The sequence below is a fragment of the Chenopodium album genome, chromosome 23 (genome assembly GCF_948465745.1).
Source record: "Chenopodium album chromosome 23, dcCheAlbu1.1, whole genome shotgun sequence".
NCBI lineage: Eukaryota > Viridiplantae > Streptophyta > Magnoliopsida > Caryophyllales > Amaranthaceae > Chenopodium > Chenopodium album.
The window spans coordinates 25970786-25996524 of record NC_137856.1 but is presented as its reverse complement, the minus strand read 5'-3'; the positions used below and the strand labels follow the sequence as shown (position 1 = coordinate 25996524).

Below are 25739 nucleotides of genomic sequence, written 5' to 3'. Positions count from 1 at the left end.
AAAATTGATTAAGGACTCGTTTGGAATTAACTTCCCATGGTAATTTCCAATTCATGGGAAATTATTTCCCTCCTCAAATTCCTAGAAAGTTGCTTTAGTTTGTTTGGTTAGCATTAGGGAAGTCGGAAGTCACAATTCCTAGGAAATTTGAATGACCTAGGGGGAGGTAGGTAAGTAAATTCCCACATTTTGTGGGAAATTGGAATTCTTAGGAATTTCTATTTCCTACATTTTGCAAATTTTTGGTTAACCAAACAACACTCCATCATTGTATTTCCTAGGAATTTTGAGTGCCTACATGATATTGATGCAACCAAACAAGGCCTAAATGTTTTGGATAAATGGTAATTGATTAGGGAATTTTTACCCTAGACAAGTGGACCAATGAGGAGGTGCCACGTGTCAGAGGCTGGCAGGTCATCCATGGTCAATCTCCAGCTGACACGTGGCCTCTCCAGATACTTCCTTAGAATTGCGGCCTTCAAGGGCCCAATTCCCCAAAATCCGCTATTTGGCGGCGCAGCCCATCAGTCCTAGGTCAGAATGACCTAGGGAGGGGCACTTTTCCCAATGACCCTATAAATAGGGAGATATTCCCCCAAAATGGGGGACATTCAGAAATTCACCCAACATTTATTACACCCTATTTTCTCTCTCATCAGAGAACACCTGAGCTTGGAATCCAAGCAGATCCCCACCTTAAATTCCGCACTTTTTTACTCTCCTTCAAGTTACTAACTTGAGCGTTGGAGGCGGAGCACCACCCAAACGGTGTCTTCGTTGATTTTGCAGGTACAGAAGCTCTCCGGACCAATCTTCGAGTTGTAACTCTCCCAAGGGACAAAAACACCCAAAACATTTGGCGCCGTCTGTGGGGAGAGTACCTCAAGATGGTTCAAAATTCTGTACCAATTCTCAATTCTACCTCTCTACGTCCGGGTACTCAGACAGGTAACCTAGAAGACTTGCAACCGGTTATTCAGCCGGTAGGATTCGAAATCCCCCAGCCTCCACCTCAGCCTCAGCCAGAGGTATTCACTGAGGAGGAGGATGAAGAAGAAGACAATGACGTTGAGACTTACATCTCTAGGGATGGTTCTCTCATCTCTAAATCCATCCGTTCCAGAGATCAGCTGGAACGAAATCTGGATCAGGCGGGCCCTAGTAGCCGGCCCACTGGGAGGTCAGACGGGGAAACCCGAAAGGCTAGAGGAGAAGCTCCAGTCACCCGGAATGAGCTCATGAAATTCATGAACTCCTTCAAGGGTGAGATCAAAGAAATGATCAACAACAAGGCAGGCTCTTCCAAGAGTCAGCCGGCTAAAAAGACTCCCAATAATGGGAAGAAGAAGAAGAACCCGGTCAAGGACAGGCAGCCAACTCCTCACCCAAAGGAGAAGGCAGCCGCAAAACTTGATTGGTCTAAGATTCTGATGCCCCGGCGACCCCAGCCGGATGGCAAAAAAGCCTCCACCTTTGATGCTCGAGAAGTCATCTATCGTAGGAGGCAAGAGCAGTCTGAGTCAGCTTCTACCTCAAGATTTCCAGACAGCTTCAAGCAAGCTTCTGCAAGGAACTCTATGTCCTTGCATGAGAGTCGGACAGGTGGTAAATCCGTCAACACCGAACCTCAGCTGATGATAGGGTCTATGCCATACGCACCCCAGGCACAGTATGGGCAATATGGCCTCCAGTTCATGCAGCCACCCCCATTCGGAGGTCAGGCGGCATATACCAGTGCCCAGCCACTGGACTGGCAGCTCTGGCTGATGAGGCTAGGCGAACAGCCGTCTGCCTTTGCAGCCAATATAACCGAGGCGGCTCAGCCGGCCAAGGTTAAGAACATCTTGGTTGGTGCTTATGATGGCAGCACCAACCCTGAAGATCACCTGATGGCATACACCAACCTAATGTGTTACAAGGTTGGGATGATGCTACCTGGTGCCGTTGCTTCCCGGCTACATTGAAGGGCATTGCCCAACAATGGTTTGGCAACCTGCCAGCCGGATCTATTGATTGCTTCAAGAAACTAGCCTTCTTGTTTGCCACCAACTTCTCAATGAACATCCCTGCCAAGAAGACAAGTTTAGACTTGAGCACCATTAAGCAGGGAGAGAGAGAAGGGCTACGCTCATATGTCAGGCGGTTCAACCTGGTTAGAATTCAAATCCAGGGGCTGTCTGACGAGGTAGCATTTACAGACTTTTTCAAGGGTCTGAGAGACGGGTCGGCTTTTAAGTTCGACCTTGTCAGAAAAGGGGCTTTTACGCTACAGGCGGCCCTGAGGGAGGCGGAAAGCTATATACAAGCAACCGACCTCTGCACGCCTGGTAACCAGTCGGACTCTAAGAAGTCTGACAAGCAAAAAGAGAGCCGGTCTGCTCAGCCGGCGAAGAAAAAAGAAGAGAGCAAGAAAAGAAAAGAAGTCTGGGCGGTCAGTGATTCTGAGCAGCCGTCCCAGAAAAAGAAAAAAGAGTTTAAACCGTACGTTCCTCGGTACGAGTTTAACAAAGATTGTAACTCCATCCTCATGGAAGTAAAGGACCGGCTGTCCCTTGAGAAGCCGAATCCAATGAAGAATTCCGTCCAATCCCGGAACAAGAACAAATATTGTCAATTCCATGAGGAGGTTGGCCATGACACCAACGACTGCTTCAGTTTAAGCGGACGTTGGACTGTCTGGCTGACAAAGGACATCTGAAGTCCTATATTTCTAAGTCCCCAGCTGGGGCAAAGAAGAAGAACAAGGGTCAGTCCTCTAAGGCTGCCTCCCAGCCTGCAAGTAGTTCGGAAACCGACAAGGATCCGGTCTACACCATTGCAGGCGGATTCTCTTGTGGTGGCCCTACCATCCGAGGCACCAAAAGCCATCTTCGAAAGATGGATAAGGATGATGAGGAGCAGGCGTCTGCCTGCTCCACTTTTCCGGATGTCCTCATTACTGAGAAGGACAGGGGCAGCGTCCGCCGCCCACATGACGATCCGGTTGTCATTGAATGCAAAGTCGCCAACCAGTTAGTTGGACGCATCCTTATTGACACCGGCAGCTCGTCAGACATCATCAGCCTCCGGTGCTTGCAGAAGCTGAAATACAACTCCAGCAGCATGCATCCGGTCACCCACCCCCTGGTTGGTTTTGGGGGTGAGATGGTCTATCCAGCCGGCAGAATTGACTTTCCCATCCGGCTGGGTGAGAAGGGCAAGGGACGACATATGGTCGTCAGATTCTTGGTCGTTGAGGAGTTGACCGCCTACAACATCATTCTTGGGAGGCCAACCCTCAACGAAGCCAAGGCTGTAATCATCCCTTCTCTCATGCTTATCAAGTATGAGAGGGATGATGGTTCTGTTGGTTCCCTGAACGGGGATCAGAAGACGGCTAGGGAGTGTTATCTCTCAGCCGTCAAGGATACTGTGGCCGCAGACGGCCAAGGGAAGGAACCAATAGACCTTGACAATGTCAAGGATGCTTCCTCACCTCCACCTGCAGCAGCCGGAAAAAAGAGAAAAGCTGCAGAGCTGGTGGTGGTGAAGAAAGAAAAGAAATAGCAATCACTGACCGGTGAACGGTCAGAGGAGCTCCGTCCCCAACCGGCTGGTGAGAGTATTGATCTGGTTCTGGACGACAGCCGTCCAGAGCGAACTGTTAAGGTTGGGACGGTTGCTAATGCTGTTTTAGGTGCAGACTTGCACCTCCTGCTGAAAGAATTCAAAGATGTGTTTGCCTTTGAAGTGGAAGAGATGTCAGGCATCAGCCCGGATCTTGCTGTCCACAAACTCGCCGTGGATCCAAAAATGAAGCCCATCCGGCAAAAGAAAAGAAACCACGGTGAGGAAAGAAGTCAGGCGGCAGCTGCCGAAGTAAAAAAGCTGTTGGATGCCAGGTTCATTCGGCCTTGTAATTTCCCCGACTGGGTGGCAAACGTTGTGCTTGTAAAGAAGCCGAATGGTACCTGGCGGATGTGTGTAGATTACACAGATCTCAACAAGGCATGCCCAAAGGATAGTTATCCACTTCCAAAAATTGACAGTTTGGTTGATTCAACAGCCGGTCATGCCTTGATGAGTTTTATGGATGCCTATTCCGGCTTCCATCAGATACCTCTGTGGAAAAAAGATCAAGAAAAGACGGCCTTCGTCACTGATCAGGGGTTATTCTGCTATACTGTGATGCCGTTTGGCTTGAAGAATGCGCCGGCTACATTCCAACGGATGATTAATACAGTCTTCATTAATTAAATTGGGAGGAATGTAGAGGCGTATATTGATGACATGATAGTCAAATCCAAGCAGCAGGCGGATCATCTTGCTGATCTCCGAGAAACCTTCACCACACTCAGGCGGCATAAGGTTATGTTAAATCCTAAGAAATGCGTCTTTGGTGTTGAGTCTGGGAAGTTTCTCGGATTCCTGATTGATCAAAGGGGGATAGAGGCTAACCCTGAGAAGATACAGGCGGTAATTGACATGAAGTCACCCCGCACTGTCAAGGATGTTCAGAGACTCACCGGTTGCCTGGCCGCCTTGGGAAGGTTCCTTAGCCGGTCAGGTGACAAATGCCTTTACTTCTTCCAAGCAATCAGGAAGAAGACTAGATTTGAATGGGGGGATGATGCTGAGGCTGCATTTCAGAAGTTGAAAGAACACTTGCACTCTTTTCCAAGGCTTGTTAGTCCTTTGCCAAAAGAGAAGTTGTATATGTACCTAGCCGTCTCAGACCATGCTCTCAGTGCCGTTCTCCTTGCTGAACGAGACGGTACGCAACTCCCGGTATATTTCATTAGTCATGTGTTAAAAAATGCTGAACTCCGGTACCCCATGGTGGAAAAATTCGGTCTTGCTCTATATATGGCCTTCAAAAAGTTGAAGCCATACTTTCTGGCACATCCGGTGGTAATCTACACAGACCAGCCCTTCAAGCGGCCAATGTCCACTTTGGAGTCATCCGGCAGAACGCTGAAATGGACTATTGAAATGCAAAGTCTTGAAATCTCCTACGAACCACGGAAAGCAGTGAAAGGTCAGGCGTTTGCCGACTTCATTGTTGAAATGACTCATCCGGTTCTCCCGGATAATGTTGATCAGGTTTGGAAGGTGTATGTAGACGGGAGCTCTACAAAGAACGGCTGTGGTGCAGGCATAGTTTGTGAATCTCCAGAAGGAGATAGATATGAGTATGCACTACGGTTCAAGTCTCAAGCCTCGAATAATGAGGCGGAGTATGAAGCCCTGCTAGCCGGAATCCGCATGTGTAAGGCAGCAGGGGCAACAAAGATTGACGCCCACTCTGACTCTCAGTTGGTTGTTAGCCAGTATGAGGGCACTTATGAAGCGACCCATCCGGCAATGATCAAATATCTTCAGGCTGTCAAAGATGAGGCTGGGACACTTGAGGAGTTCAGATTGAATCAAGTGCCCCGGTCAGATAACCACCCGGCGGATGCATTATCAAAATTGGCGTCATCCGCCTGCCATGATACGCCTCGGTCAGTCTTTTGGGAAGTTCTTGAAAAATGAAGTATTTATGAAGAGCCCATTGGAATTCTGGATCGAAGTTCTACTTGGATGGATGGCATCCGGGCGTATCTTGCAGACGGCACGCTCCCTGATTCACCTCAGGAAGCAGCCGTCATGAAAAAGAGGGCAGCAAACTTCGAGTTGAGAAACGGAGAACTCTTCAAGGCTGGTTTCCTCAAGCCCTTGTTGAAATGTGTTACCCCGGAAAAGGGGAAGGAAGTACTCGAAGAGCTGCATGCGGGATTTTGCGCCTCCCATATCGGCGGCAAGTCCCTAGCCGTCAGAGCCAGGCGGCATTACTTTTGGCCTACCCTTGAGGCAGATGCCAAGGAATTTGTGAAGAAATGTGATAAATGCCAGAGGTTTGGCAAGTTAATACATCTCCCGGCTACTGATCTGACGGCAATCCACAGCCCAGTCCCGTTTGCTAAATGGGGCATGGACATATTGGGTCCATATACGCCTGCCCCAGGCGGAAAGCGCTATATTTTGGTGGCTGTGGATTACTTCACCAAATGGGTGGAGGCGGAGGCAGTTAAGAATATCAAGACAAAGGATGTCATCTCCTTCATATGGAAGAATATTATCACCCGGTTTGGGGTACCTATGTCTATGGTGTTTGATAACGGCCCTTAGTTTGAAACGCCTCAGCTCAAGACTTGGTTAGGAGATCAAGGCGTCTCAAGTTACTTTGCCTCAGTCGGCCGTCCTAAAGCAAATAGTCAGGTTGAGGCATTCAACAAACTCATCTCAGACGGAATCAAAAAGAAAATTGAAAGAGCCGGTGGCCTATGGGCTGAAGAGTTAATTCATGTGTTATGGGCCATCCGGACAACTGCTAAGGGGTCAACCGGAGAAACCCCGTTTCTCATGGTATACGGGGCTGAAGCTGTTTTACCCATTGAACACTATGAGCCTACACTCAGAGTGATGCTCTATGATGAAGAGGCAAATTGGGAGGCCATGCGGCTGGCATTGGACTCCCTCCCGGAGCGCAGGGGCAATGCTGCCCTGCGACATGAGATATACCGTCTGAGAATGACGAGAGCCTACAACAAAAGAGTGCACAAACGCCCTTTGAAAGTGGACGATTTTGTGTTACGGAAAATGGAGGCAACCGGTAGGGCCAATGAGCTTGGAAAGCTAACTCCTAATTGGGAAGGCCCCTACCGGATCTATGAAGAAGTTAGGGATGGCACATACCGCCTAGAAACCCCAGACGGTAGACGCCTGCCTAGAACTTGGAATGTAGACAACTTAAAAAAGTACTACTTCTGAGTATTGTAAGTTTTTTGTAACAAGAAGTATTAATGAGAAATGCTTTTGTTTCATTTATTGTCTTTTTATTTCCGTTTGGGTTTATCCCTACTAATGTTGAAAAAGTATAGTAGTAATTTTAACGTGTGAATAACTTGAGGCCAATGGCCGGATAAAACCTAAGTTTGATACTTAGTATATGAAATCAAAAAGTCCATAGTGACAAGAGGTTACAGCCGGATCTAAAGCTAAGCACAAAACCGTTTAGCAGCTATCAACCGGTCTAAAAGCTAGACCTGAGGCCAAGGGACAGATGGTTGTCCATTTTCTCAAAATTCGTCTATTCCAATGTGGCTATAGGTGTCTGGCGACACCCCTCCGGGTGCAATCGTCGCAGAGAACAGCCACCATGCTTGTTCTATAAGCCCATGCAGGCGGCAACGATTGAGTGGCTAAAGCAGCCAACTCATAGCTGTCTGTTTATATTATTTCTCTCAAGTAATTTTTGGTTGAAAATTTTCCGGCTGTATACAAGTATCAGCCGGAGAAACATCGAAAGTCTCTTACTTAGAGAAATTTTCCTCAAAGTTGCGTACTTCTGGGGCAAACCCCTTTTTTACGTAATGGCTATAAAGCATCCCCAGACGGTTTAACACCGACTGGGGCAGAGGTTGCATGCCTGTTGTTTGGCCGGCTGTGTACTTGGTTTGGGGCAATCACTATTGTGATTGATTGCCTTACAAACATCCCATACTCTCTTAAGTATGAGAAGTTTCCAAGGCAATCAATCCTTTCTTTGTTTGGATTAAACCAACCACACAGCCGTCCAGGGGCAAAAGCAGTCGGATATGTGCATGCCGCATGCTTTTTATAAGTTAGGCAAATTTACAAGTATATATTGAGTATGTATGCAAGAGTGAAAAATTGAAAAAATTGAAAATTTATGCAAGTATAAGAAAACCGACTGGGTCGGTATACTTCATAGAATAAACTGGCTCAAGGCCAGGAATAATTGTTAGCCGGATAACACATCCGGAATACAGAAACACAGAAGAAAAAATAAAAAGTTACATAATTACTCGGCGCACAGGCCGGAAAAGCAAGTTGGCATACTGCCGCTGAAAAAGGAGAGGAGCTACGCTGCTGGTTCTTCCGGCTGGGCTGGAGTTGTTGAAGGAACATCATCCGGAATCTCAACCGCTTCAGGCTGATCTTCCTTGTTCACTTCCTTTATAATTTCATCAAGGTCCGGCTCCTCTGTGTCCGAAACCTCAGCACCATTCTCCAAGGCCCATTCCTTGAAGCGAGTCGGAGCAGGATCCTGGAGAACCTTGGCATCATACGCCTCAGTGGCATAGTTGTACCTCAGCTTGTAGACTTCAAAGTCTACCTCAGGATAGAGAAGCCCCCAAGCATAACGGAGGCGGATCTCATTGTCCCGCTCATTCTCTTTGATGAGCCGGTCCTGCTCAGCCTTGAGCTCCTTAGCATGTTTGCCTTTCAGAGTGGCAAGATCCGCAATCAGCCGGGACTTGTCTGCTCTGAGGGCAACGTTCTCTTGATATGCTTCCTCTAAGGCCTTAAGGTTGGAGCCGGCAGTTTTCAGCTGAAGCTCCAGATCCTTGATTTTGTTGTTGGCTTCATCATTAGCAGCTGTCAACGTCCTGACCAGCTCCTCCTGTTTCAACTCGAGGGCTTTAATCTCAACATCAAAATTTATATATGCATATTCAGCAGAGTTGAGATTAGCTTGAGCCCTTCTTTTGGCATCAGTTACCTCTTCTTGCTTCTTCCGGAAAGGCAATCGGAGTCCATCCACCTGGACCATAACTTGAGCAAGGTCATCCGGGAAACTAAACACTTAGCAATTTGAAAAACAAAATGAAATAAAAAGAAATGTAAAAGATAAGGGGCAAGTTCCACTTACCTCCGCCAGCTGCCCCAGAATCTGGTCAAAGTCGACCTCGTGGCGGTTGGGTATGGAGTTCTTCTCCGTCTGGGTGAGGGTTCTCACCATCCGTTTTCCAAACCCCGCCAGGTCCGGGGCAGAAGTAGCATCTGCAGCATAAGAAGGACTTGGTGAGAGACTGGCAGCATATTTGGTATTCATTCTTTGCCGGCTACTCACAGAACCCCCGGAAGGGTCAGTCATAGTCTTGACGCGCATAAAGTCAAGCGGCCAAGGAATTTCAATCTTACCTTTTGAGCCGTCCTTCGCCGGCTCCTCCCCTGCGCCTGCAGCACCACCTGCAGCCTTGGATGGCTCGCCATCCTTCGATGCTTCGTGAGCATCCGGCTTTTTCCCTGACTTCTCTGAGTTTTCACTCAGAGTAGCCATGGCTTCGGGGCCTTTACCCCCGGTTGTTGGAAATCCTTTGGCATTAACGCCAGAGGATGTTGAGGTGGCCTTCCTCCCGGACTTAGCAGCCGGCTTTTGAAGGTTTTCATCTCCAGGTCTTTTCAAGACCTTTGTCATTGAGCGGGGAAGAATGCCGGTTGAGGTCTGCAAAGTGCAAGGAAAACGTCAGTCATCCGGAGTCAGAAAAACTTGGAAAAATCTCAAGTAAAGTTGAAGTGTCTTACCCCTCCTTTCTTGGCCTCCTTGGCCTCAATGTTGGCCTTCTTGGCCAGAATGTTCTCTTTGCGGAGCAGAGCCGCAGACTTCTGAGGGGTCTTAGCCGGGTCGACCATCCTCCTAGCTTCCTCTGCAAATAGAGCACAAAGTGTTAGAACAAAAACAAGTTCAAAAGCAATAAAGTTAAAATGCAGGCGGAAGACCGCCGGGTGTGTGAGTGTATCTACCCTTTGGAAACATAGGGCTCAACCCGCAGGCGGACAAGAACCTCTCATCCGCAAAGAAATCCGGGTGGGGGATCCAATTCTTTGGAACAACTATGTGAGTCCCATCCCCCAAGGGCTCAGTTGTTGTTTTGAAAAACTCCGGCTCTATTATTTGCTCCCGGGCATTGGCAGTTAGGGCAGGGCGAACACATTTTTGACCTATCAAAGCGGCTCCTTGTTGTAGCGCCAGAGAATTCTATTTATTCTTAAATTTGGGGAGGAGACCAAGTACCACTTGTCTTTCCAGCCTCCCCACTTGGACACTTTGTCCAAGGACATCAAGTACTCCGGGAGCGTGGAGATAGTGTACCACGCTCCATATCCGCCTGGGGCACTTTTGAGATATTGCATGTGGGCGAAGGCAGTGAAGCTCGGCTCAATATCCTGGAGCTCGCAGGCGGCGATGTAGCTCAAGATATTGACCCAAGAATTAGGCGTAAGTTGCCATACTCCCAGGTCATATCCCTTCAGGATCTTCCGGATGCCTCTGTGAAGGGGAAAGCGGAGGCCGGCTTCTATCACCGCCTCGTAGCAGACGAAGTAGTTGTCTGCATTTTCAATGTCATCCCCCCAAGCTAGAACAGCATTAACCGGAGGGACGATGATGTCCCATTCCTCCCCAAAGGGGTGTTGTTGTTTGAAAGCCTCGAAGCCACTTTCAAGAAGGGCTATATCCCCAGGTTTCATCCGGGTCTTGGTAGGATCAGGGTTTGCTTCTTTCTTTGCTGATTGGCGGTAAGCCTCAGCAAGGTCCTCTTTCTCATCCCCGGATCCTTCTTGCTCCTCAGCTGCTTCGTCAGCTGAGTTATTTTGGTCTGGGGAGGAGGCGGTCTCCTCACCGCCTCCCCCTGAGTTGCTGCTGCTAGAGGTAGACGGGGTGTCCTCAGCTGAAGTACTTTGCTCAGCCGCCTCGTAATCCTCCTCCCTCACTACTTCACTTGCGGGCACTTCCCTAGTGCGCCGCCTTCTGGGCTTGGTAGCCGTTTGTTTGGTTCTGGCCATTGTGTCCTGCACAGACACAGAGACGGAAGAAGCCGGAGATGAGCAAAGCACTCCAGAAACTCCAGACAAGGCACCCCCGGTTCTAGACTCAGCCGTCCCTGGTGACCGGCTGAGCGTCCTAGGCAGTGCCGTGTGTGCAAATGGAGAGTTCATTTTATTTTTATTTTTATTTTTGAAAAAAAAAATCAATGTATACAGCCGGAATTCGATGTATACAGGCTCAAGAAAAAGAAAAGAAAAAAGAAGAAAACTTAAAGAAGGAAACGGATGGTTACCTTACTTTGAGTTCTGAAAAATCTGAAAACGGCAAAGCAACCGGTGACCGGGTGACTTCGAAAGAGCACACGGAAATCTTGAATTTGCTTAAACGCAACCGGGATCAGAGCACTTCTCTCTAAAAACTCTCTTTCTCTCTCTAGAAAAGTCAAATATGTTGAAGTAAAGAGGAGAGGGGGGGTAAATCCCTATTTATAGGGGGTGAAACGGCGTGAAGTACAGTCATCACTGTCAAAAATAGCTGTTTTTACTGTTCACCCTTCATGGGGTGATGCGTGTCACAGGTACCACGTGGCCTGCCACGTGGCACCTGTGAGGGGCAAATGATTAGGGAATTTTTACCCTAGACAAGTGGACCAATGAGGAGGTGCCACATGTCAGAGGCTGGCAGGTCATCCATGGTCAATCTCCAGCTGACACGTGGCCTCTCCAGATACTTCCTTAGAATTGCGGCCTTCAAGGGCCCAATTCCCCAAAATCCGCTATTTGGCGGCGCAACCCATCAGTCCTAGGTCAGAATGACCTAGGGAGGGGCACTTTTCCCAATGACCCTATAAATAGGGAGATATTCCCCCAAAATGGGGGACATTCAGAAATTCACCCAACATTTATTACACCCTATTTTCTCTCTCATCAGAGAACGCTTGAGCTTGGAATCCAAGCAGATCCCCACCTTAAATTCCGCACTTTTTTACTCTCCTTCAAGTTACTAACTTGAGCGTTGGAGGCGGAGCACCACCCAAACGTGTCTTCGTTGATTTTGCAGGTACAGAAGCTCTCCGGACCAATCTTCGAGTTGTAACTCTCCCAAGGGACAAAAACACCCAAAACAATAATTACATTTGTATTATTTCAAAGTAAACAAAAATAATATTCAGCATTTTGGGGAGAGGTGTATAATACCTAACATAGATTAGATTTAAATCTTAAGTGAAGATAAGCCTAATAAATTCATGTATTTTTCTATCTAAAAAATACATTTAGACATATTACATAATTATCTTTCATATTAATATTAGGAAAAATACAAACTAATAATCTCACCTTTGGGTTTAATTTATTGCTCAAAACAACTCCACCTTTTTAAATATGGAAACAAACCCACCTTTGAACCTCATTTGCTCAAAATGAGCCTTTTAACCTTCAACCTGTTTAACATGTTAATTTTTTAAAAATATTTTTTCAATCTCTCATATCCATCTTAGCACACCACCATAGCCACCACCACCACCCTTACATAAGCACCACCACATCGCCACCTTAACTCCAACCCACCGCCTTCGTTCTCTCCCCTAACCTCGACCATCCCACCACAACTAACCCCAACCCCAGCAACCCTGAAACCTGACCACCCGCATCCACCCACTATAAAACCCCCAGCCCTAACACCTACCAACCACCCTCCTGAAACCCTGCCACCCCAACCAACCTGAACCCGACCACCCATGCAACCCACCCTGCTCCAATCACCGTCAAATCTATCATCAATCTTCATCATTGAATCACCACCGTTGTTCATGATCATCAAATATTGGCATCGTCAAATCACCATCGTTCTATCAAACCATGGGTATGTTTGCCCGAAATATGAGACAGGTTCTTTGGGTGAAATTGAATTTGGTTGGTTCGATCGAACAAATCCTCATTTCGCCCAACATCATTAATTTCTTGCTTTGCTCCGTTTTTTGCTTATTGTTGGGCAGCAATGGTGGTTTTGTGATGAGGGTAAGGGAGTGATTAGTGTGGTAAGCTGTTGGCTGCAGGCTAGTCAAGTGGTTGGCATGGGATGTGCGTGAGCTGATCAGTGTTGTTGTGGCAATGTGGAGGTTGCTGAAGATTTCAAGCTGTAGTGTTAGGTGATTGTGGGGTAGTCGTTGTTCGTGATTTGATCAGAGTTGTTGTGGCTGTTGAAGCTTATTGGTGGCTGATGGAGCAAGGGTTGTGTGCTTAATGGTCCGACAAGGGGAAGTGGGAAAGGGTTTTTTTTTAATTATCCTTTTAATAAAAATATTTTTTTAAAAAAAAAACAATAAGAAGGTGACACGTGTCAAGTCACCTTTTTAAACAGGTTACTAATACAATATGACAAACCGGTAAAAGGCTCATTTTGATCAGCAGATGGGGGGTCAAAGATGAGATTGTTACCAAATTTCGAAAAGGTGCGATTATTAGTTTTCAATTTTCTTTAATATTACTCCCTCCGTGTTTTTTTTAAGTAATACACTTTGACCGGCACATAGTTTTAGGCAATTTAATTGACTTAAATAAAATAAGAGGTAAGTGGGGTAGTGGAGTATTAAAAAATTGTTAAAGAAAGATAGTGGGGTTAATAGTTTATTGAAAAGTAATGAATGTGAGAGGAAAGATATAATAAAAAAGTAGTAGTGGGTTTGGGTGGGGACCATGAGAGAAGAGAGATATAATATTTTAATGTATTTTTTTTCCAAAAAAGGAAGTGTATCATTTAAAAAAACACGGCCGGAAAATCAAAAGTGTATCGCTTAAAAAAACATGGAGGGAGTATGTTGAGCTTGTTGCCTTTGTTGATTATTGCCACGTTGTCTTTTCCATGCTGGCATTCCATAACAGAATTCTGTTATCAATTCTGTTAACATGCTTTTGGTGCTGTAATTTGTAAGTTATAGCTTCTAGAATACTTTGTACATTGTATACTTGTGTATAAATAGTTTGTAAGGTAGTTGAGCTCATTTATGACATAATGAAAAGGGTTTTCTGATTTTCCCCAAATATTTTCTCTCTAGATTTTCTCTTGGATTTCTTCTTCTTCCTTGGTTCTGTACTTCAGTTTCACCATTTCACATGGTATTAGAGCTTCGTAGCAGTTTTCGCTGCATTTCTGTTTGATTTCTTCTTGATTATGATCTTCTTCTTTCTTCTTCTTCTCTGTTTTCGATCGATTCCTCTGTTTCTGTTGTTTTCTTGAGGTTTTTGTTGAAGATTTTCTGGAAATGGCTGAAGCTGAAGGTTCTCCTATTACTCAGAACTCAGTTCAATCGAATGCTATGAATTTCAGCGATCCTTATATCTCGAACATCGATCATCCAGGTATGCAGATTGTTAATCTTCTGCTTACACCTTCGAATTTCCTCAATTGGAGTAGAGCTGTAAAAATGGCGTTAATTGCCAGGAATAAGATTGGATTTGTTACTGGTCTTTTGTATATGCCTGATTCTGATTCTGATGATTATCATAAGTGGTTGAGGAATGATTACATGATATGTCATGGATTTTAAATTGATTGATAAGAATCTAGTAGGTAGTTTCATGTTTGTGAATTCTTCTCATGAATCGTACGTGGAAGGAATTGCATGAGCGTTTTGGTCAGAGTAATGCTCCTCATATTTTTGAGTTAAAAAGGAATTTGACTCGTATTCAGCAGAATGATGCATCAATTGCTGAATATTATGGTCAATTGAAGCAAGTTTGGGATCAATTACAACTTCTGGAGGGATTTCCAGATTGTACTTGTGGTGCTTTGAAGTCTTGCAGTTGTGGTGTGCTGAAGAAGATTTTAGAAGCTGATCAACGAAATAAGTTGATGCAATTGCTTGCTGGTTTGAACAGATCTTATGATCAGGCTAAGACAAACATGTTGAGTAGTGATGATTTACCAACTGTTACCAAGGCATACTATATGCTGCAACAGGCACTACTAAAATTCGGCTAAATTGCGACCGTCTCTAACAGTCGTAAAAATAGCAAAAACGGTCGCAAAAAGTGATTGCGACCGTCAACGGTCGTAATGTGGTAGTCGTTATTCACGTGGTCGCAAAAACTCAAAATTGCGACTGGTTGACGGCCGCAATTTAATTGCGACCGTTTCCGTTATTTTCAACGACCGTTACATTAACGGTCATAATTAATAATATTTGCGACTGGTATAGTAACGGTCGCAAAAAAGATCATTTGCGACGGCCTAAAGCGGTCGCTAAAATTTGAAAAAAAAAATAAAAAAAAAATTAAAACAAACGAAACCAAAATCCAGAAATCAATGCAAACAAAAAATAAAAATAAATCAAATTCAATCAAAAACAAACCACAAAATCCAAATTACAAGCAGAAACCACAAAAATCAATTAATAAAATGAAACCCAGCAGAAAATAAATCAATTTTACAAGCAAAAATCCGCAAATATCAAACAAAAAATCAAAAAAATTACCGAAAATCATAGACAAATTGAAAATGAAAATTAACAAAAATAAACCGATAAAAATGAAGAACAATTCGACCTAAAATATCAACATACGTTTGTATTTCAAAAAAAAATAAAAAAAATAAAAAAAAAATCAACATACATTAAACAAAAATAAAACCAAAATTAACGAAAAAGCACCAAACCCAGAATGAAGAACACTTCAACCAAAAAATCGACCAAAAATCAAATCCAAGAAATTCGGCCAAGAAATCGAACAAAAAAAGAATTAAAACCCACTTAAATTGAAAAAAAACAAAAACAAACAAAAAAATTAAACCCACATAAATAATATCACAAATATTATACCCACATTCAAATTTGAACAATTATCAAAATCACATAAATAAAATCGAACGAAATAAAACCCATATAAATTAAATCACAAAGAAAATTAAATGGGCATAAATTACACCGAATTCGACCAAACAATCAAACAAAAAACGAATTAAACACACAAAAATTGAAAATAAATAAAAACAAACAAAATTTTACAGGTTAAACAACATACCTTTTACAATATTTCTTCCTCTTTGGGTTTATATGGTCAAATTCGACCATAAAAATTCCAGATCTGGAATTTTTATGGTCGAATTTGACCATTAACACCATAAATTGTTTGTAGCTCGATGAGTAACGCAAAATTCGTTTGTTGCTCGGTGAATACGCAAGAACAGAAGAAAATTAGGGTGAGGAGGATAGTAGGGCTAGCAGTATCAAAGAGGAGGAGCAGGGTGAGGACGATAGTAGGGCTAGCAGTATCAAAGAGGAGGAGCAGAAGAGAAGGAAAGAGAAGAGAGAGAAAGGAAAGAGGAGAAGAGAGAGTATAGCGTGAGAAGTTGAGAACAGAGAGAATAGAAAGAGGAGAGAGAAGAGAGAAGCGGTGTGAGAAGAGAGTATTAGGGTTAAGTTGTTAGCTGACCACCCTTTTATACCCTTATTTAATTAAAAAAAAAGTTCTTTTTACGACCGCTTTTAGCGGTCGCAAATTTGCGACCGGCAAATAATCGGCCGCAATTATTGTCTTTTGTGACCGTTAAAAGCGGTCGCAACTGGGTTATTTATATTTTGAATTATTTTACACGCTTTTTTTATTTTGAAAAAAAGTTAAAATACCATTGCGACGGTTTTGTAGCTAAATGACGGTCGCAGAACGGTCACAAATCTGCGACCGCTTTAAAAACGGTCGTAAATCTGTGACCGCTTTGAAAACGGTCGCAAATTTCTTAAATTGCGACCGTTTTAATGACGGTCGTAGAAAAACGGTCGCAATTTGACCAAATTTTAGTAGTGAGGTTGAGAGACAAAACAGCTTGAATACTGGTATTCATGATATGCATGAGGCTAGTGCTTTGGCTGTTAATCGAGGAACTCCTAGTAGATATTTAACTACTAGTTCAGCTGGTAATAATGCTGGAAATACTCAATCATTTCAGCAGAGAAGAGATTTTCGAAGGCAAAAGTATGACAAGTTTTGTGATCATTGCAAGGCTAAAGGTCATACTATTCAAGACTGTTTTAAGCTCATTGGCTATCCAGTATGGTGGTCTTCTTTGAAAGGGAAGAGTTTTGGTACTGGTTCTATTAGAACTGCTTTTAATGTAATGGTTGATGCTGGTTTTGGTTCTGGTATTCTTGGCAAGGCACCTATGGATACAGATGGATCTGGTTCTGCTACAAGTCTTGATCCTACTATGGTTTCTGCAGTCTATCAGCAGGTTCTGAGAATGATGCAATCTGACAAAGATAATGCTTCTGATCCTTTGTCTTCTATCAACTTTGCAGGTAAAATTTCTGTGTTTAATGCTCAGTTGATGAATAAGGAGTTTGATAGGAATGCATGGATTATAGATACTGGTGCATCTGATCACATGGCTACAAATTTAGCATTATTCACATCTTTACAGCATTTAAAATCACATATCTTAGTAGGATTGCCTGATGGAACAATTAAACATGTTAAATTTGCTTGCACAGTCCAATTAACACCAGATATAACCATAACCAATGTTCTTTTTATCCCTGAGTTTAAACACAATCTCTTGTCTGTTGGCCAAATGCTTGAACAGTCTGGTTTGTTAGCTATCTTTGAAAAGGATTCTTGCATGTTTTAGGACCTAGCAACTAAGCAGGTGAAAGGCTATGGATACAAAACTTCTGGTTTATACAAGTTTTCAGGATTTGCTTCCAGTTTAATGCCTCTTATTTCTGAGTCATTATCCATTGTAAATAATACAATTACTTCTAGCCCCAATAAGCCTAGTATTGATGTTTTGCATGCTAGGTTAGGACATCTTTCTATCAGCAAAATGAAACATGTTTCATAGTTGTTTACAGGTAATAATACGTGTGATTTTAGTTGTGAAGTTTGTGTATTTTCTAAGCATCATAGGATGCCTTATTCTACTTCTGATTCAATGGCAATAAAACCATTTAATTTGATTCACATTGATCTTTGGGGTCCTTATGCTCATAAGTCTATTTCTGGTGCTGCATATTTCTTGACTATTCTTGATGACAACACTAGAACTACTTGGACACATTTGGTTCATAATAAATCTCAGGTTCAAACAATTGTTACTGGTTTTATTGCTTATGTTGAGAATCATTTTGACTCTCATATTAAAACCATTAGATCAGATAATGGTATTGAGCTCTTGAAGGAGTTTTGTACTTCTTTATTTTTGAGCAAAGGGATTATTCATCAAAAAAGTTTGCCTGGTGAGCCTCAGCAAAATGGAAGGGTGGAGAGGAAGCATAGAAGTTTGCTTGAGATTGCTAGGGCACTTAGGTTTCATGTTGGGTTACCTATAAGGTTTTGGGGTGATTGTATCCTAGCTGCAACTTATTTGCTTAATAAGATCCCTTCTTCTGTTTTGAAATGGAAGAGTCCTTTTGAGAAGCTAATGGGACAGAAACCTGATTACAGTTCTTTGAGAGTGATTGGGTGTTTATGTTATCCTGCTCAGAAATTATCTGATAAATTTGCTCCTAGATCTAAGAGATGTATTTTTTTGGGATATCCTTATGCTCAAAAGGGTTACAAATTATTTGATTTGGATACAAAAAAGGTGGTGTTGAGCAGGAATGTTCATTTTGTTAAAGATGTGTTCCCTTTCAAGTATGCTTCTTGTCCTGTTCCTGATATGACTGCTGCTTCTGCTGGCATTCCTTCCATGGATGTTCCTTCTGTCTTTCACCATGATCATTCAGATTCTTCTAGTGTTGAGTCCATTCCTGATTTTGACATCAACAATGGTGATATTTCAGACACTTCTCATGAGAATTCAATTTCACATAAAAATTCTGTTTCTCATGAGAATTCTGGTTCTGTTACCAGTATTATTCCTGTTCCTGGTGTTGTTATTCCTGAGGTCATTGTTCCACAAGACAAAATACCTAGACAGTTGCCTAAGAAGTTTGGTGATTATGTGGTTTCTTTGCCTAAGTCTGTTCAGCCTGAGGAATCTACTTCTCAAAGCTTCAATGTATTTACAAAACCAACTTTGGCTTTTCTTGGAGCAGCTGATGTTGCTAGTTTGTCTAAGATTCTAGCCACAAAGGAACCTAGTTCTTATTATGAAGCCAAGGATAAAGTTGAATGGATACAAGCTATGCAGGATGAAATAGATGCTTTGGAAAGAAATAATACTTGGGAAGTTGCTTGTTTTCCACCTGATAAGAAAGCATTGGGTTGTAAGTGGATCTATAAGACTAAATTCAAGCCAAATGGGGATATAGAGAGATGTAAAGCCATATTGGTTATTAGAGGAGATAGACAGATTAAAGGCAAGGACTATAAACACACTTTCAGTCCAGTTGCAAAACTGACTACTATAAGGGTTGTTTTAGCTCTTGCAGCAGCTAAGAATTGGGATGTTTAGTAATTAGACATCAATAATTCCTTCCTACATGGGTATATTGAAGAAGAAATTTACATGAAGCCACCCTTAGGATATGCAAATGCCAAGCCAGGGGAGGTTTGAGCTGAATAGGTCTTTATATGGCCTAAAACAGGCTTCCGGGCAATGGAACAAGGAATTATGTAAATTTCTGGTGGATTTTGGTTTTGTTCAGTCTCATCAAGACTATTCTATGTTTACATATTCTTCTGGTGATCATTTTACTGTGGTTGTTGCTTATGTAGATGATCTCTTGATAGCTGGTAATGATTCCAGTTTTATATCTCAAGTAAAGCAGGCTTTACATTCTGCTTTTACTATAAAGGATTTGGGGCAAATCAAGTATTTTCTTGGCATTGAAGTTACTAGAAGCACTGTTGGGATTATGCTTAATCAGAGGAAGTATATTTTGGATATGCTGAGGGATACTCATATGGAAAATTGCAAGCCTGCTTCTTTCCCTTCTCCAAAGGGTTTATGTTTGAGTAAAGAGGAAGGTGACTGTTTGCAGGATCCTGAGGTTTACAGAAGACTCATTGGTAAATTGATGTATCTAAACCTCACTAGACCTGATATCTCATATATTGTTAAGCAATTGAGTCAGTTTCTCAATGAACCTAGAGTTCCTCATTATTTGGCTGCAACTCATGTCTTGAGATATTTGAATGCTACTCTGAATCATGGTATATTTTTTGCTGCAAACATTGATTTAAAGCTGTCTGCTTATTCTGATGTTGATTGGGGTAATTGTTCTAATAGTGGGAGGTCTTTGACTTATTGTGTTTTCTTGGGATCATCTTTGGTTTCTTGGAAGACAAAGAAGCAAAAGGTAGTTTCCAAGAGTTCCATAGAAGCAGAATACAGGAGTATGAGTCATACTACAGATGAAGTCATTTGGATTGATGGTTTGTTGAGTGATTTATTGGTTGAAGTTCCCAAGCCAATCACTTTACTTTGTGATAATGTTGCAGCACAGCATATTGCAGATAATCCTTGCTTCCATGAAAGGACAAAGCATTTGAGAAGAAAACATCACAAGTTGGATGTTCATTATGTCAGGGAAAATGTGCAGTTGGGTTCTATTACCACAGCTCATGTCAGTTCTACATTACAGCTTGCTGATATTATGATAAAGCCCTTGGGCACTGATCAGCATCGTTTTCTTTTACAGAAGATTGGAGTTGTGAGTCAACCTGTAGTTCAAGATTGGTCTTGTTTCACCCCAAGTCAATCTTGAGAGGGGGGTGTTGAGCTTGTTGCCTTTGTTGATTATTGCCACGTTATCTTTGCCATGTTGGCATTCCATAACAGAATTCTGTTATCATAACAGAATTCTGTTAACATGCTTTTGGTGCTGTAATTTGTAAGTTATAGCTTCTAGAATACTTTGTACATTGTATACTTGTGTATAAATAGTTTGTAAGGTAGTTGAGCTCATTTATGACATAATGAAAAAGGTTTTCTGATTTTCCCCAAATATTTTCTCTCTAGATTTTCTCTTGGATTTCTTCTTCTTCCTTGGTTCTGTACTTCAGTTTTACCATTTCACAGAGTATTAACATTATACTTGCAAAAATGTCATGCATGAAGTACATACATACAAATACAAAATTAAAATTTTTATTTCTTTGTTGACAACTTGACAAGAGAAGTATATATGTATACAAGATTACTATATCAAATTTTTTTTTTATTTTTTTTTTATTTTTTTTTTATTTTTTTGGTGTTTAGAGAGCCACAAGGGCGAGGGTGAAAATCGATCCCAGAATCTCCTAAATCCAGGAGGAAAGCTCTAACCATTTGAGCCATCCCTCACTCTCATTCTTAGATCAATATGATATGTAACTACATATGATCATATATGGACAAACATTTATCATTCTCTTAGGGGGGCCAAATCTATATCTTACTTTATTTCTAGATGTGGATTCTGTATTTCTGTTACTTGTCAAATACGTGGAAGATTTAAGAGATGATCTTGCTTGAAATTATTAGTTAACAAAACAGTATATATGTATTAATTAGGGGACAGAGAAGTATTGTTTAATTGACTACTAACAAACACGTAATATGAAGTATTTAAATAGCAGAAAGTATACTACCACATCATAATCACAAAATCTTGAGGATTCGATGATGAAGATGTTTGGGATGATGTAATACATAGTCCTATTTGAATTGATTATACAAGTTATCAGCTTCAAAATCGTTGATATGTATGACTTCTATTACGTGTGGTATCGAAAATACAATTTTGCATATTACTCCCTCCGTAGCCGAAAGAACGACCTATTTGGGTTGATTATGCGGGTATAAAGAAAGTTAAATAAAAAGAAGTAAAAGTATATTGAAAATATAAATTTACATGGGGTTTGTAAAAAAATAAAGAGAGAAAGTAATAAAATTACATGGAAAATCAAATTTTTATATGGAGAAGCTAATTTTGCACAAATATTGTTGCAAATTGATGGGTGTTTTAATGCAAATAAGTCATTCTTTTTAGGACTAAAATTAGGCCAAATAGGTCGTTTTTTCGGAGACGGAGGTAGTTAATAATTTGTTTAGTAACTTAGGCCTTGTTCTTTTCACCTTAAAAAAATAATATTAAGTAAAAATAATTTCACTTCAGTAAAAATAAGTTCAGTAAAATTAATTTCAGTTCAGTAAAAATAATTTCAGTTCAGTAAAAATAAGTTCAGTTCAGTAAAATTCAGTTTTCTTAAAGAATAATTATAATTTTAGTTTTCTTAAAGAATAATAGAAAATCAGTAAAAATAATTTCAGTTCAGTAAAAATAATTTAATTTCAGTAAAAATAATTTTAGTTCAGTAAAATTAAGTTCAGTTCAGTAAAAATAAGTTTAGTTCAGTAAAAATAATTTCAGTTCAGCAAAATTAAGGTGAATCAAACAGGACCTTAGGACCTGTTCATATTTACTAAATTGAGCTGAACTGAACTGATTGGAGCGGAACTGAACTGAACTGATTGGAGCTGAACTGAACTGATTGGAGCTGAAATGAATATTTTATGTGAGAGGGAAATTAAGAGCTGATTGGAGGTGAACTGAACTGAACTGATTGGAGGTGAACTGAACTGAACTGAAATGAAATTAAGTAAATGTGAACAGGCCCTTATTTATTCAAAATCTATATTGACATAATTGTTCTAAAAATTAGTTACCGTACAAAATCCGGAGTACTAAAAAGATTATTGCTAATCTATGGTGGTACTCGAAATTGTAGTTATTGTTGTATGTTTACATCCATCACTATGTTTATGTGCGTCTTGTAAGAAAAGTGAGTCAGATCAGTATGTGACTCCTACCTTAAGCCTAGTGCTGCACTACTAATAAAAACTTCACATATTATCTTTCTATTTCTATATAAAAATAGAAAAACTACTACTGAAATATGCTCTCGATGAAATCCCCTGCTTTCAACTATGAAAAACCCAGTTCCCCAGAGGAACAAGATCAACTGATTCGATCAAATAAAAAGCCAAAAAGAAAAATTACACAGTTTATTTTCAATAATAGGAACAACTCTGATGAAACTATGGTTGATGTGGCTGAAAATGGCAATGGTGTGGAAGAAAATCTGCAATCAAATGTTGTAGGAAACCACCTATCGAACCCGCAATTGTCCAATTTATTCTTCAGGGATATGCTAAGAGGGCAAGCAAGCAAAGAATCAAGCACCCAAATGGTTTGTTTATCTGATGAAGAGAATGATGACGACATTTCTGATGATGAGGAAGTCCCTGAGGAGATCCTGAATAATGAGAGGTGTCCTGTTATTCAACTATCGAAGGAGGAGAAAAGACAATTGAGAAAGCCATGGCTGCAATCCTTGATTATCAAGATGTTTAGTGGAAAATTGGGTTACATGGGACTCATGAGAAGGTTAAAGAAAAAATGGAACATCAGGGGTGAATTAGCCCTCACTGATATTGGTTGCAATTATTACATTGCTCGTTTCACAAATCAAGCAGATTATAATTATGTGCTAACCCAAGGTCCATGGCTGATTGAGGATAACTATCTAACCATTAGGAAATGGGTTCCTAATTTTGTACCTGATGAATCTCCCATTCGATTCTTGACTGCTTGGGTGAGGATACCTAACCTACCAGTGGAATATTTCGACATTAGCTTTCTGAACAAGGTTGGTGCTAAGATTGGCAAAGTTCTTCGAGTAGATAAGACTACTGCGCAGGCTGAAAGAGGTCAGTTTACTCGTCTAAGCGTGGAGATTGATTTATCGAAGCCTCTTCTATCAAAGTTTTGGTTGAAGGGTCGAATCTGGAGAGTGCAATATGAAGGACTTCGAATGGTTTGCTTTAAGTGTGGTAAGCTAGGTCACATTGAAGATGAATGTCCAAAGTTTCAAATGAATGGAGATAATGCTTCTATGATGGTCCATGATAATCCCCTGCATAATCCTGTTTCGAAGCCAGAGGAGAATGAAGACTTTGGGTCTTGGATGTTGGTCAAGAAACCAACTAGGAAGAAGCAGGTGAGGGTGGAAAAATCCACTGCTGGAGGTGCAAACATTCCTGGTGGTGGTCAAAAAACGGGTCAGGGTGGAGTCAACGGTTCGAACCGGGCAGAAACTGTTTTGGCAAGAAATATTTTGAAAGCAACTGCTGGAGAAAATCAAGGGAGTGGCTCAAGATTTAATATCTTGAACGACCAATTAGAAGGAAATAAAGAGGATCCCACTGAAGAAAATAAGGATTTGAATGAAGCTGGTGACTTATTTTTAGGAAAGGATGGGGATAAGGAGAGTCCTGTTAATTTAGGTGATAATTCCCAACAAAAAGATTTATTTCCAAGATTTCAAGTGAATTTTATCTCCTCTAATTCCCAATATTCGAAGCCTAAAAATCAACCAAAAAAAGTGCATCAAGAAAGGAAAAAATATTCACAAAAAGATTTGAGTAGCTCTTTGAAGGATATCTCTAATTTGAATGAGATTCGAAGTGTCGAAGATACCCTTGAAACTAGGCAAGGAAAAGAAAATCTTGAGCTATCCTTTGAAGCCAACACAACAGACAAATCCCAAGCTATCACAGTGCATACACAAGCCATTGAGAAGCCTACTTTCGTGCCCCAAGATTCAACCTTCAATCCCTCTCATGTATCGAACACCATGCCCGATTCGATTGACCATCCCGACGGAGAAGATCCTATGCGTTGGGACTCCGTTGGAGCAGCCTTACCTGACAATCATGTGCCCCCTAATTCACGTGATGAAGGTACAGATGGAGTCAATGCTACCTCCAACAACGGACCCCCCGGAGTTGGTGGTAACGGTGAAAATTCCCAATGAATTCCAACGTCTATTGACGATGCTTAGACAAGCTTATGTGTCTTCTTTACCCTCAATACCTGTTTCTATGGAAGATAGCATTCCTAATTTAAGTCCGGATTCTTTACCAATTACTTGCATGGTGTGGAACGTGCAAGGAGCGGGAAGCAATAATTTTATAACATCTCTCAAAGATGTAGTTCGTTCGAATAAACCGAATGTGCTTACTCTCGTGGAGACACATATGGGTGGTGAACAAGCTTTGAAAATAGCTTCGATTTTAGGCTATGATGGACATGATAGAGTGGATGCTTTGGGTTTTAGTGGAGGGCTTTGGGTTTACTGGAAAAAAAGTGAGGTAACAGTGAGCCCAATCTATAAACACAACCAGTATATCACTATGGAAATTTCAAGAATTGGTGCTACTCCTTGGTATTTTACTGCTATATATGCAAGCCCTGACCCTTCGAAGAGGCGTGAGCTTTGGGCTGAGCTTAAAGATTTTGCTGCAACTAATAATGAACCGTGGCTTTTAGCAGGTGACTTCAATGATACTAGGTCTTCTTTGGAAAGAAACAAATCTTGTAGTGAAACTAATAGAAGGTCGAGACTTTTTAATGACTGGATTGAGGAATTAGACCTGTTGGAAGTTGAATTCTTTGGGGCTTCCCACACTTGGGCGCGTGGAAAATCTGTAGAAACTCGACAGAGTGCAAGGCTAGATCGTGCACTTTGTAATGATAAATGGGCGTTAAGGTTCGACAAGGCTGCTATGCGCCATCTCCCTGCTGTTCACTCGGATCATTGCCCCATTTTTATTTCTCCTAATGGCTTTGTTCCCCTTCAAGCTCTACACCGCCCTTTTCGTTTTCAAGCTACTTGGCTTTCGCATGAAAATTTTAAGAATTTTGTTGAGGAAAAATGGGATGAAGAAGGGAATTTAATGACCAATCTCGACAAGCTTTCAAGTGAATTGAAAATATGGAACAGGGATGTTTTTGGGAACATATTCAAACAAAAACGAATTCTTCATGCTCGAATTGCTGGAGTCCAGAAGAAATTGGCAATTAAAGTGGATAGGGGATTGATTAAACTGGAAGCCAAGTTGCGACGTGAGCTTGATGAGGTCCTTGACAGAGAAGAAACTTTCTGGTATCAAAAAGCTCGCATTGACTAGCTGAAAAATGGAGATCGAAACACCACGTTTTTTCACCTTAGCACTGTGGTTAGGAGATGGAAAAATAAGGTTGTAGCCTTGAAGGGTAGTGATGAGCAACTAATGCATGACAAGAATGAGATTCAGGAGCATATTGTGAATTACTTTTCGAATTTATTCACTGAGGAAGGAGAGCCTGATTCTTATGACTTGCCTCAAGATATTTTCCCGGAGCTATCGAGCCAAGACTGGAGATCATTGACTT

The 25739-nt window shown here is 41.7% G+C and overlaps 2 protein-coding genes across 2 annotated transcripts; both read left to right on the top strand.

Moving 5' to 3' along the window:
* The first annotated feature begins 14197 nt into the window (after window positions 1-14197).
* LOC145607209 (uncharacterized) lies at window positions 14198-14581 on the top strand. Its single transcript, XM_081662939.1, has one exon. It carries the CDS (start codon window positions 14198-14200, stop codon window positions 14579-14581), a length of 384 nt encoding a protein of 127 aa, XP_081519065.1.
* A 9777-nt stretch (window positions 14582-24358) lies between these two features.
* On the top strand, window positions 24359-25495 carry LOC145607206 (uncharacterized). Its single transcript, XM_081662938.1, has one exon. The coding sequence runs from the start codon at window positions 24359-24361 to the stop codon at window positions 25493-25495; it is 1137 nt and encodes a 378-aa protein (XP_081519064.1).
* Window positions 25496-25739: the final 244 nt, after the last annotated feature.

What these genes read in the sequence shown, in the direction of transcription:
- LOC145607209 (XM_081662939.1), top strand. Translation starts at nt 14,198, where the DNA reads ATGAATCGTACGTGGAAGGAATTGCATGAGCGTTTTGGTCAGAGTAAT.
- LOC145607206 (XM_081662938.1), top strand. Translation starts at nt 24,359, where the DNA reads ATGCTTAGACAAGCTTATGTGTCTTCTTTACCCTCAATACCTGTTTCT.